General features: G+C 43.3%; 1 protein-coding gene across 3 annotated transcripts in view; it reads left to right on the forward strand.

Moving 5' to 3' along the window:
* Window positions 1-13,992, forward strand: part of fhod1 (formin homology 2 domain containing 1) — a 299,703-nt gene that overhangs the window by 269,765 nt on the left and 15,946 nt on the right. For all 3 annotated transcript variants that reach the window (XM_067997797.1, XM_067997798.1, XM_067997799.1), the window contains 6 exons: window positions 2,337-2,492; window positions 5,587-5,769; window positions 6,726-6,845; window positions 6,943-7,104; window positions 8,334-8,524; window positions 12,894-13,086. In XM_067997797.1, coding sequence (XP_067853898.1) covers window positions 2,337-2,492; window positions 5,587-5,769; window positions 6,726-6,845; window positions 6,943-7,104; window positions 8,334-8,524; window positions 12,894-13,086 — 1,005 coding nt within the window. The remainder of the gene's footprint in view (window positions 1-2,336; window positions 2,493-5,586; window positions 5,770-6,725; window positions 6,846-6,942; window positions 7,105-8,333; window positions 8,525-12,893; window positions 13,087-13,992) is intronic.

Here is a 13,992-nt window from a genome sequence, read left to right on the forward strand (position 1 = left end):
CCAGGTCTTGCTGCATGCGGGCACAGACTGCTTCATTATCTGAGGGGTTGCGAATGGAACTGAACACAGTGTCATCAGCGAACATCCCCATTTCTGGCCTTATGATGGAGGGAAGGTCATTGATGAAGCAGCTGAAGATGGTTGGGCCTAGGACACTGCCCTGAGGAACTCCTGCAGCAATGTCCTGGGGCTGAGATGATTGGCCTCCAACAACTACTACCATCTTCCTTTGTGCTAGGTATGACTCCAGCCATTGACTGTAAAGCACTTTGGCATGTCCTGAGGTCGTAAATAGTGCTATATAATTGCAAGTTCGTTCTTTCTTCTTTCTATATGTTTATTTATTTTCTCATTCTCACCCCTCTTTTCATCTCTTGATGGCACTGACCCCACTGCTAGGTTATGGTTCCTTCGGCAGCCATTCTTCATATGTGAGTTCTGAAGGTGAGTGTCAACAGGTTATTTGACCACAGGGGCATTACAGCAGAGCTTGATCCTGTGTTTATCCAATATCCACACAGCACACTTCCAGCTGGATGCCACTACTTGTTCTCTCCCTACCTCATGGGCTGTGAGACCAATTGTAATGGTTGAGATTAGTTACTTTAGCCCGGACCAAGAATTCAACCTGAGACCTTCCTGGTCTGTATCATTCAACTACTCACTGGATAAACTTGTTGAGCCATCAGTGGAGTGTAAATTATATTTGAAGTTCTTTCATTTTCTGTTGAAAGGAAAAACATTACCATGGGAAAGAGGGGTGGGGGGGGGCGTGGCGGGGGGGGGGGGGCGCGAGTACTTTATATTATCCCTGAGTGGAGGAATTTTCCATTTACTTGGCTTTGAAGCTCCTAATGAATATCCACAATGTTAGGGTTTCAGACCAGAAAACATCTGCTTGGATAGTAGATTGGATGGTTCCATTTAGTTGGGTGCTATTAACCCACACAGGGATCAGCATCCTTCCCACTCCTGAATGCAAACACTGGTGCTGAAGTGGATATGTAAAGATCAGTGCCGGCTAAGTCTCAGCCCCGACTGAAAGAACAGAAAGAAAGACCTGCATTTATATAGCGCTTTTCACAACCTCAGGACGTCCCAAAGCCAATGAAGTACGTTTGAAGTACTATTGTAATGTAGGGAGACGCAGCAGCCAATTTGCACACAGCAAGTGACCGTTACTAACCTAGGTTAGCTGTTGTGGTCAGCAGTATCCAGATACCGGAAAGAAGCCAATCTCAGCTCAGTAGCAGCTGTTCTGTGACCCATCCACCTGATATGTTATCAAACGAATCATTTCCATCTGGAACCCCTCATATTGTGTGCCTACATTAAGGTTGTTCCTACACCACATAAATTCAGTGCATGTCTCTCCTCACTGTCAAAACATTATTTTAAGTTCATGATTTTTATGGACTATGCAATAGTTAACCGATAAATGTATTCAACACTTGAGGAAGTAATGAAGTTACAAGCTACCTTTTCAAAGTTACTGAGACTTGTGCAATATATTGTATATTCCACACTTATCTGTTATCCTTTAAGTACCTGATGTAGTATTTGTTGCTTCTGACTGGTCTGTAATTCCTTTTACTTGCAAGGATGGGCAATAGAAAATAAACCAAACTTAAATGGGCAATCTGTTTTCAGATTTTCATTCTTAATTTACTTTTAAATATAGTTCCTGAAAAATCCCTTATCATTTTCTTATAAACATTGAATATTTTATTACTGAGGACGTGAATTAAGTACATTGTTTCAGCAGACAGACGATCTGTTCCCAGCAGGGGCGGACTGGCCATATGGAAAATCGAGAGATTTCCTGAGTGCCTCTGTGAATGGTTCCTTAGGGGTGTATTATTCCCCTTTTCCACGAAAATCCAAAAGAATCCCGCCCCCTTTCAGGAGAGCCAGTCATCTCTGGTTCCCAGATCCGTGCCTGTGCCACTCAGATCAATGGTTGGGTGATGTGTTAAAAAAAAATGGTGGATTGATTCATCACACACCTTTGCTCCCCTTCACTCTGTAGAAATACCTTACAGCCGCTGAGACCTAACCCCAGACTGGTTGGCTGAGATGGGAAGTTGAGGTGCAGGGAATTATAGGAGAAAAGAACCCACCTCCTTCCTCTCTATAATGCAGCTTATAATTGTTTTGTCTGAATCTATTCAGCAATGGATGGAGGCTGATGGCAAATGTCAGCACGAACAATGGATCCATTTCATAGCTATAATTCCAGGGGTGACACAACAGTACAGCAACAATTGTTCTTTAAATATTTTTTTTTTAAATGGCACAACATAATTTCAAAAAGGTGTTGCTGTTTTAACTCCTAGAAAGGAGCAGATGTCAAGAAGCAAGGATTGATCGTGCTGGACCCGAAGAGGAGTAATGCGATTAACATTGGTCTTACAGTATTGCCTCCAGTGCATATCATCAAAAATGCCATCCTCAACTTCGATGAATATGCAATCAACAAAGAAGGCATTGAGGTAAGGAATCCAAACTTGAAACTGGAGGCTCGGGTTAGTGTGTGTGCATGGATTCAGAAAAAGGACAAGAACAAGAATGGGAAAAGTAGGTTCTCACGGTTGCGTGCTCCACCTGGTCCATTTCAGTTCCCCCTCCTCCCCAGTGTTGTTGTGTACCAATCCATGCTTTAATTCCAATTTTATACAAATATACTAAATCAGCAGGCAGGAAAAGATCAGCTGGTCCATCAAACCTGCCCCACACCATGATGGCTGGACCATCATGACTAAACATTCTTCCCTCCCTCCCCCCCCCCCCTCCCCCCATCTCTTTCTCTTTCTCTTTCTCTTTCTCTTTCTCTCTCTCTCACACACCCTCCACCCCCCCCCCACCCCAAACACAGCAACCATCTATGATGCTAGGATTCAATTATACATCAAACTAACAAAGTTAAGTTCAAAGAAACCAAATCAAGTTTAAATACTGTAGCGACGCTGGAATTCTCCTGTAAAAACACATTTCCACCAATTTTACTGTGTGGTGTTCAGTTTTTATAACCAATCGCCACTGTTGCCATGAAACTTTCAGCACCTTTACTGCGGCAGTTACCAAGCTGGCAGCTCTATGTGGAAAACAATAAATGTGGGTTTTTTTAAGTGCAAATGAATGTGACTAAAAATGGTGTGCTGACAAGAAATTCAGCCAGAAATTGTTTATTTTTTTAAATAAAAACTAATTTCACTGTTGATTTATATTTTTAACAAAACATCAATATCTGCCAAGCCAAGTAATATTCCCCTGAGCAAAAAAAAATGGATGTAGTCCTAATGGTACTGCTTTGGTTTATGCTAAAAATTCTTCTCCCTTACAAAATTCCCCCCAATACCACTTGCCATTCCTCAATGGAAGGTGTGAAGGACTAACTGGATCTATCAGTAGTTTTCTTTATCTTCGTCCCTCTGGGAATACATCCGGATACAGTGGAGCCTCCATTACCCTTGCTCTGCATATCTGTCTGCCCAATTATCCACCAGTTTTTGAAGGATAAAATCTTTTATAGAATTACATAGAATGTACAGCACAGAAACTGGCCATTCAGCCCAACAGGTCCATGCCAGTCTTTATGCTCCACACGAGCCTCCTCCCTCCCTACCTCATCTAACCCTATCAGCATATCCTTCTTGCATGGGACTTTGCCTCATTTATGTAATCTGCCAACGTCAATCTCTTCCTGCCAGGCATAAGTCTTCCTCGCAGCCCAAGAAAGATTAAATTTAATTTACATTGTTTGTACTATGTTCATTCCTATGCCTAAATTATTGCTGTATCAAACGTGTATGGCCAAAATTTGGAGACTCAATTATTTGCCAATTTCCATTATCCTGTGGGGGGAGGGAGGTCCCTCCATTATTAGACCACTATAATTTGACTGAGACCAGACATTCAATGAGGAATCTCGTAGCTTGGTAAACAATAGACACTTTTATATTCTCATCACCAGGAAAATGGTGCTCGCCTCCAGGTGCCATTCTCCCATTCTTAGGAGTGGTAGCACCAACTAAAATAACGAAGGCTGTTTCGAAACTGAAAGTTCATGGACTCAATTTTGAAACTAGCCGGGAAGCGGGCGCGGAGGTCAATTTGAGGTTGGGAATCCTCCCATCGGACAGAGACCAGCCTGTCTGACTGACTGGCTGAATGACAGGCTGGTCTCAGGCGGATGGGAGACCAGCCAGGGAGAGGACGTCTGTGGTAAGTCTGCAGAAAAGTCTTTGTTTGCATGGGGGTTGGTGGGCAAGGGACATAGGTATGCACGAGTGGGCAAGGGGAATAGGTGGGCACGGGTGGGCATAGGTGGGCACAGGGGTCGTGAGTCATGGGGGATGGGATCGGGGGTCAGTCACGGGGGCGGGATCGGGGGTCCGCGATAGTTGAGGGGGTGAGTCAGAGGAGGGTCAGGGTCGGAGGGGGAGGATCGGGGTCGGGGGTCCGCAATCGGGGGGGGGTTCTGCGATTGGGCGGGGGGGTCTGCAATCGGGGTGGGTGGGGGAGGCAGTCAGTGCAGGTGTTAAAAGGCCCGACCTGCCTCCTGGGAGCGGGTTGGCCGCCCGCCCCTCGTCCCGCCCGAGTGAAAACCTGAAATGGGCGGGTTGGGGGCGGGTCTGAAATGGTGGCAATTATCAATGCCCCCCTGCCCCAACCCACCTGTTTTTTACTTTTAAAATCAAGCCCCATGGTCTCATGGAGCTCCCGGATTCCCTCCATTTAACCATGAGTTTTGCTTTAAACGGAGACCCGATGGCAGAGCTCATGAAATCGAAGTCTCCGTGGATCGTGTCATTTACATTAAAAGTGTGACATCAACAGTAAGAGTATAATACATTTGATATCAATAGCGCTCTCTCTTGTAAAATTATATTATCAGCATGCTGGCACTCCAGTTCACTCAACAATGATTTCCCTGATACTCCAACTGTGTATTACTGGGCACTCTCAATTACTTCTGTTATAAATTTATTCTCAAAGTATACTGTGAATGTGATGTAATAGGGGCATAATGCATTGTTATGTTGAACCAAGATTGTGTCAATCATTTAGGAACATAGGAACAGGGGTAGGCCATTCAGCCCCTCGAGCCTGTTCCACCATTCAATTCGATCATGGCTGATCTATACATTAACTCCATTTTCCCACCTGAGTTCGATATCCCATAATACCCTTACCTAACAAAAAATCTATTGATCATATTTTATATAATTTATATATTATATAATAAATATACAATTCATACTTTATTGAGTTGGAGAGGATGTCCTACTTGATCCACTGTAAATCCAACGAGTACTTCATTCTGATTTTTGTTTAAAGCTTATGTTTAAAATTAGTAGGGGTTCATTTCAGAGATAAAAATATGCTTGTTTCCGTTACAACACTTCTGGAACAGAGGAGCCTGATTTTAAGTTAATGTATTCAAAAGCCTATGGTATCCAATAAATTGAAGGATGACGTTTTCAAACTACAGTTTAATAGTTAACTTTTAGTCAAAGTATCAAACAACTGTACTGCTTGTAATTTCCACTGATAAACCCCTCCCCTCCCTCTGTTTTCCAACAGAAAATCTTGACCATGGTCCCCACAGAAGAGGAGAAGCAGAAGATCCAAGAAGCTCAGCTGGCAAATCCTGATGTTCCGCTGGGTACAGCCGAGCAGTTCCTTTTAACCTTGTCCTCAATCAATGGAATCACAGCCAGGCTCCAGCTCTGGGCTTTTAAACTAGACTACGAGGTCATGGAAAAGGTGTGAATTGTTAGTCTTTTTGATACATAGTTATGGAATGTTACAGCTGTTTACAACTGGATTTTCTACAAGGTGTACTGGAACTCATGCAATGTGTAGAATTGAAAGTCATTTTCACTGGGGAAGACTATAAATAAATAGACCTATAGTTAACAGTGTGAAAAATGAAATGCAATTCAACTTCCCCTCTACATAATTAGCAGCAGTGAAGGAAATCAAAATGTTGGTATGTTCTGGATGGTTAGGCAGATAATGGGCATGTCATGTAATTCTAGACACTTAAATGGGTATATTTGTACCTTTATTTGCAGTTTAAGAGGAACATTGAAATATTTGAATTGTCATGCATGTGGTGGTTAGTGATGCTCAAATGCTCCACAAAATACATTATGGAACATGATGACCTTTGAGCTGCTGGGACTGAGGGAATATCTCAGAAAGGAACTGGCCAAGGATGAATGATCCAGGGATAATTAGGTATTCTTGAGCTTAGCTTGACTTGAGATGTGAGGGAGTCAAAGAAATGGTTCTGCGAACATTACGTTGAATGTGTCCGTGATAGAGTACAATCTATGGAAGGAACAAGCTTGTTGATCCAAATGGCTTCTTCTTGTTCTACACTTGTTTTCTTAAATCACACTTCATGTTTAAACAAAGCTTGATTTCAAGGGGTGTTCATCTATCATTGGTTTTAATGTGTTAGTGGTTATTATTTATGTGTTAAGTAATTGTATGTGCAGCTTTAAAGTTCATGGCTGGCAGGCTTATACTTTTAGTAGTATAGTATCATTCAAAAAGATTATAAATCTATCCATTTGCTAAATCTATATTCATTCTTTTAAATGTTTCAGTTTGTGCATTTAATACTTTAATGACTGACTCTCCAAAATTGGCTCTAAGGTGATGGTTTGCAAATAACCTTTTGAAATCTAAGTTTTAACTTTTTTCTGTTGCAGGAAATAGCAGAACCATTGTTTGACTTGAAGCTTGGAATGGAACAACTTGCAAAGAATAAAACCTTTAAATCACTTTTGGCAACTCTACTTGCAATAGGAAATTTTCTGAACAATTCTAGTGTAAGAATCCATTTTTGTTTCATAGTGATGGGATTGCTGTTTGAAACCCTCAAACTCCATGATTCAAGTTTACATGTTAGGCTTTCTCCCCCCCTAGGCCAAAGGATTTGAACTGAGTTATCTGGAGAAAGTGTCTGAGGTGAAGGATACTATTCAGAGACAATCTTTGCTGTATCACACGTGTAACTTTGTGGTGGAGAACTTCCCAGACACAACAGACGTGTATTCAGAAATTGCAGCAATCACGAGATCTGCTAAGGTAAGTACCAAGAAGGCAGACTTCTATTTACCATGTTGAGGTTTGGTGCAGGTTGACAATGCTGAGAAATCCGCCATTTTCTACTTCATGCACCCAGTGGCATCAAGTATTCCAAGGACAGGATTCATACAGGTTAAGTACACAGTAAGATTTCTGCTACACTGCATCAACAATGGCTTAATCTCACCTCAGAAGCACATTCGCTGCTGGACCAGCATGGTATTTGGTTTACAGTCCCATCCATCCTTGTGGTCATGGCCTCTTGTGCATCCCCTACTCCCTTTGCCCCACCATTAGAGGCCTAAGCTCTGGAATTTCCTTCCTAAACCTCTTTGCCGCTCCACCTCTCTCTCCTCCTTTAAGACGCTGCTTAAAACCTACAACTTTGACGAAGCATTTGGTCACCTGTCCTAATGTCTCCTTTGGCTAAGTGTCAATTTTTGTCTGATTACGCTCCTGTGAAGCGCCTTGGGACGTTTTACTACTTTAAAAGTGCTATATAAATGCAAATTGTTATTGTTGTTGTCATTACACTGCAGCTTTGGTGCAGGTCCCAGTGCTGCAATTTTCAGCACATCAATGCCATGCTGCAATATGACTTGTGATGGAGGCCATGTATCTGTGTAGTGTGACCTCTACCGTTCATACCCTCATGACAAGAAAATAATGAAGAGTTAATGCAGAACCGGTCATGCTCAAACCATGAAAGCAGTAGATTCTCCCCCCAATAGGTGAGCTGAGGTTAAAATGCAGTTTTCTGAAAATCACTAAATGTCTGTTGTAAAAGATTTTGTTAAAACTATTTGAATTTTAGCAGATCAGCAAAACTAGTGTGAACATAAGGGTCTGTGCTGCTACAGTATTACAAACAGCAAAGAATAACATGCTATTAGAATATAGAATTTATCTTTCCAGATTTAAAAAAAATGGAATTGGCGATAAGTTGGACTATCTTATCTATTTTGGGTCTTTGCAAGCGCAGAGGGGCAACTTGAACAGTATTAAAACTTTCTCCGCTTACACTGCTATATATAGAATGATATAATTTAATAAAACTAATGCAAAGTCCTTCTGACAAATGGGCCATATTTGATGGTAGCTGCTGCAATTCATAACTTGCATTTGCCGATGTATGTTCCATTTCTGCTTTAAACTGCATGGGTGTCATTTGTGACTGGAAGCTGTTCCCAGGCTGCTGTCATCACATGCCCTCTTGCCTGTGTTCACAGATTGACTTTGATCAACTGGCGGAAAGCCTCATTCAGCTGGAGAGAAAATGCAAAACTTCGTGGGATCACCTGAAGGTTATAGCTAAGCATGAAACAAAGCCCGTTTTAAAAAATAAAATGACTGAATTTCTGAAAGACTGCACAGAAAGGATCATAATCCTCAAAGTGGTACATCGTAGAATTATTAACAGGTCAGACTTCATTCTCGAGGTTTTGCATGCCTGCCAGGATTTAGAATTTTTTTTTAAAGTATATTTGTGAGACTCCTGTTCAAAATGAAAACATTTTCTATCAGTACAATTAGTAACCCCCCAATGAATCGTGATCCAAGGGTTTATCCACATGCTGCTTCTGTTTTGGTCAGTTTCTTTTCTTTCCTCCTACTGTGATGTGTATCAGAGCAGCCTCGGAACATTAGGAGCAGGAGGAGGCCATTCAGCCCCAGAGGCCTGTTCCGCCATTCAATTAGATTATGGCTGATCTGCACCTCAATTCCATTTTCCTGCCTTTACTCCATATCTCTTGATACTCTTACCTAACAAAAATCTATATATCTCAGTCTTGAAAATACCAATTGCCCTAGCAACCACAGCCTTTTGGGAGAGAGAGTTCCAAATTTCTACTACCCTTTGTGTGAAAAAGTGCATCCTGATCTTACCTGGGGTCGGGGTCAGAACCTGTGTCTCTGTCTCTCTCAGCTCATGGCCCCGCTAAGTGCTCAGTTGAGCACAAAATCATCATAACATCCTGTGGCATAGTACATTGGCACTTCATCACACTGTGCCCACACGCCATTTTATGGCCGTATCTATATTGATCATTTGAGTCACAAACATCTTTCTCAGATTTAGAAATGCACAGATTTGTACATGTAGCATCTGCATAAAAAGTCATTTTGGGTGTTGCTGATTCTAACCATCTTCTCGCCCCACCAACTGAAATATTATTTTATTTCTGATGCCTATGTTGCTGAAAGTGTGTTCAAGGATTAAGGGACTTTCTTGCCAATGTTTTCCTGAGAACTAGATTTTGTACAATACAGTTAGAGAAAACAGAGAAAACCTTGCTGTTGTCTTGGATTGTTTTGGATGTGGTACAGAAACAGTACTACAGGCTCTGAAAGGTTCACTTCAAATCATTTAGTAACAAATATCAAAGACACAGTGAGTTTATCAGTGAGTATCTGAGTGGCACAGGCAGGGACATCTCTGGTATGTGCTGAGTTAGCAGGTCTTGGTTGGAGTGGTAGTATAGACACTACAATTAATAAAGCATTCTTAAGTTAGGGAAGGGGGAATCAGCCAGAGTTCCCACCCTTAATCGCTATCTTGCAACTCCTACTGGAACTGCATATTTGCGGATATCTGGCTTGGACCAGATCGGTTGCAACTGTGATGTTCCCACGGTTGAACAGCCTGCTGATACGCCCTGTCGAGGTTCGGGCATAAATAATCAACATTTGGGTGAACCACTGGAGGGCAACTGGCACCCATGAAACTGTGTCCCAGCAAAGAATGAGAGCCCACAGGAGAGGAGAGAAGGGGAGAATATGGGTGGGTGGAGAATAGAAAATATCAAGCACACAATAACTTGCCAAGAAATTAAGGATGTTTTCAGGACAGTGTGCATGCGGAAAATCCACTCAGTACTTTCCAGGTTCAAAAGAAAACCACTTTTCTTTTCAAGTCTCCTGCAATTTCTTTTCGAAAGAAGTTCTATGGCATTATTGAAACTTCAGCAATGAGTCAGATATAGACTTTGTGCTGCATTTTGAGGAACAAAATAGCTGTTTGGGAATGATGCAGCTGCATTAAACATTACTGCACCAATAATCAGTGCTGCGGAGTGGGGACAGAAAGAGATAAGCCTAGTCTGCTCATGTTCTGATCTGAGCAGCATCAAAGGAGTAAGGGTTCCAGCGCCTCCCACAGATGTCCAGAGGCTCCCTGGTGCCTTCTTGTGGCCAGTTACAGAGAGAGCATTTGTGTAGTTCTGCCCGCCCTCTCAGCTGCAAGGCGTCAGATCTGGTAGATGAAGAGGAAAGGGAGCAAAAATTACAGAAAGGAGGCAAAATTTACCGAGGAATAAACTCCTCCACGAAATAAAGAAAGCTTCAAACTTTTTTTCTGGTATTTCAATATTAGCTGTTTCCATATATAACTGGCAAAAATTAAACCCAGTCTGATGGGATGAAAGACTCCTCCCTCTGCAGTTTGTAAGGATCCTATTTGAAAGAAGCCTGGATGGGCTCACCCCAGTTCCTAGTCGGCATGGCCCCAGGGCACAAAGCTGCCCCTAATTCAGGAACAATTGACACTAAAGTCGCCATAGATAGCTGGCGCGGGTAATGGGAAACATCACCCTCTACTGAAAGCTTTGTCTGCAGCTGTCCTGACGTAACAAAGTTTGAAGCCGAAGCAAAATGCCTGACATGCAAAAAAAAATTGTTCCATTTGCCAGCATTAATGTCCCTCACCAAAAGTGAAGTGTTCAAAAAGTTAGGGAACTTTGCTGCATCACAGCAGGAAATTGAAAATCTTCAAAAAAAAATATAGACAGCCCAGAGATCATAGAATTGTTTGGAACTGTCGATAGTCGAAGGATTAAACTCACATTAAGGGCCGGGTGGTTTACAAAAAGCCACTCGTATAGTAGCCGACGTTACGGAGCCAGCGTCAATCAGCAGTTTATTTTACAAAAAGCTCCTGTTCCTGACACACATCCCCTACCTAATCAGCAACACTCTCAAACCAGTCTAAGAGAACACAAGCACACCACACAATGTCAGTGTGTATTCTTGTTCTATGGTGCACTCTTGTGGAGGAACCTGACGTGTATAAACATTGTTACTTTTATCCCTAATTACTGAAAGCAAAACCACTCTGCCTAAGGCCTCAAGGCCCCATTTCACAGCACATGTGCCATCACTACAATAACTAGATTGAAAAGCAATGGTAATGCTCTTATAATATCATCTGTATTATCAAATATTTTTTGATAATGGCTCCTGTGATGCGCTTTGGGACATTTCACTACATTAAAGGCACGACATTAGCTGCGCCTCTAGCCAGCTGTTCCAGTACAGCTACAACACTGGCATCTACCCGACAATGTGGAAAATTGCTCAGGTATGTCCTGTCCACCAAAAACAAGACAAATCCAATCCGGCCAATTACCGCCCCATCAGTCTACTCTCAATCATCAGCAAAGTGATGGAAGGTGTCGTCAACAGTGCTATCAAGCGGCACATACTCACCAATAACCTGCTCACCGATACTCAGTTTGGGTTCCGCCAGGACCACTCGGCTCCAGACCTCATTGGTCCAAACGTGGACAAAAGAGCTGAATTCCAGAAGTGAGAGTGACTGCCCTTGACATCAAGGCAGCATTTGACCGAGTGTGGCACCAAGGAGCCCTGGTAAAATTGAAGTCAATGGGAATCGGGGGGAAACTCTCCAGTGGCTGGAGTCATACCTAGCACAAAGGAAGATGGTAGTGGTTGTTGGAGGCCAATTATCTCAGCCCCAGGGCATTGCTGCAGGAGTTCCTAAGGGCAGTGTCCGAGGCCCAACCATCTTCAGCTGCTTCATCAATGACCTTCCCTCCATCATAAGGTCAGAAATGGGGATGTTCGCTGATGATTGCACAGTGTTCAGTTCCATTCGCAACCCCTCAGATAATGAAGCAGTCCGAGCCCGCATGCAGCAAGACCTGGACAACATCCAGGCTTGGGCTGATAAGTGGCAAGAAACATTCGTGCCAGGCAATGACCATCTCCAACAAGAGAGGCTCTAACCACCTCCCCTTGACATTCAATGGCATTACCATCGCCAAATCCCCCACCATCAACATCCTGGGGGTCACCATTGACCAGAAACTTAACTGGACCAGCCATATAAATACTGTGGCTACAAGAGCAGGTCAGAGGCTGGGTATTCTGCGGCGAGTGACTCACCACCTGACTCCCCAAAGCCTTTCCACCATCTACAAGGCACAAGTCAGGAGTGTGATGGAATACTCTCCACTAGCCTGGATGAGTGCAGCTCCAACAACACTCAAGAAGCTTGACATCATCCAGGACAAAGCAGCCCGCTTGATTGGCACCCCATCCACCACCCTAAACATTCACTCCCTTCACCACCGGTGCACTGTGGCTGCAGCGTGTACCATCCACAGGATGCACTGCAGCAACTCGCCAAGGCTTCTTTGACAGCACCTCCCAAACCTGCGACCTCTACCACCTAGAAGGACAAGAGCAGCAGGTACACGGGAACAACACCACCTGCATGTTCCCCTCTAACAAGTCACACACCATTCCGACTTGGAAATATATCGCCGTTCCTTCATCGTCGCTGGGTCAAAATCCTGGAACTCCCTTCCTAACAGCACTGTGGGAGAACCTTCACCTCACGGACTGCAGGGCAATTAGGGATGGGCAATAAATGCCGGCCTCACAGTGACGCCTATATCCCATGAACGAATAATTTAAAAAATTAATGCAAGTTGTTGTTGTTACTGTTGTAAACAGAAATTCTCAATAACTATAACTGTCTCTTACAGGTTCCATTCTTTTTTGTTATACCTCGGTCATCCTTCCAACTCTGCCCGAGAGCTGAAGATTACCAGGTTCTGTAAAATAATTAGTGAGTTTTCACTCGAGTATCGCACCAGCAGAGAGCGGGTACTGCAGCAGAAACAGAAACGGGCTGCCTACCGAGAGAGGAACAAAACAAGGGGCAAAATGATCACAGAGGTATGTTTACTTAATAGAATTAACTTTTTATCTCAAGAATTAACATGGCATCTGCAACCTAATGCAGTTTTAATAAAACTCAGCAGTGTTGCCGGCAATGCACTTTTGTAGGGATAGGTTTTTCATCCACTGAATGGAAATTCTAGCCCATAGCATATATTTTTTTTCCCAGTTATTCCTGGGTCTTAGTTTGCCACTGGTATAAGACAACTAGATTTAGTAGTTTAAATGCTGGAAACTGGCATGTGGAATTAAAACAAATTCAATCTAAAAGCAGCCAATCCCTGCACCAGAACAGATAGGCCCAAGGCCCACCTAACATTGGGACTTGGGCCTCATTTACATCAGACCAGTTAGTCCTCCACCGTCATCCTGGGGGACTCATTATTGACCAGAAACTCAATTGGACCAGCCACATAAATGCCGTGGCTACGAGAGCAGGTCAGAGGCTGATATTCTGCAGTGAGAGGCTCACTTCCTATCTCCCCAAAGCCTCTCCACCACTTACAAGGTACAGGTCCAGTGTGATGGAATACTCTTCACTTGCCTGCATAGGTGCAGCTGCAACAACACTTAAGAAGCTCGGCCTCATAAAGGACAAAGCAGTCTGCTTGATCAGCACCTCATCCACTGGCTTAAACATCCACCCCATCCACCACTGCCATATCGTGGCTGCAGTGTGTACTACCTACAGGATGCACTAGAGCAACTCACCAAGGCTTCTTTTGCAGCACTTCTCAAACCCATGACCTCCATAACCTAGAAGGACAAGGGTAGCAGGTGCATGGGAATATCATCACCTCCAAGTTCCGCTTCAAGTCACACACCATCCTGACTTGGACATATATCGCCATTCCTTCATCGTCACTGGGTCAAAATTCCTGAACTCCCTACTTAACAACATTG

This window comes from Heptranchias perlo, chromosome 16 (genome assembly GCF_035084215.1).
Source record: "Heptranchias perlo isolate sHepPer1 chromosome 16, sHepPer1.hap1, whole genome shotgun sequence".
NCBI classification, from domain to species: Eukaryota; Metazoa; Chordata; class Chondrichthyes; order Hexanchiformes; family Hexanchidae; genus Heptranchias; species Heptranchias perlo.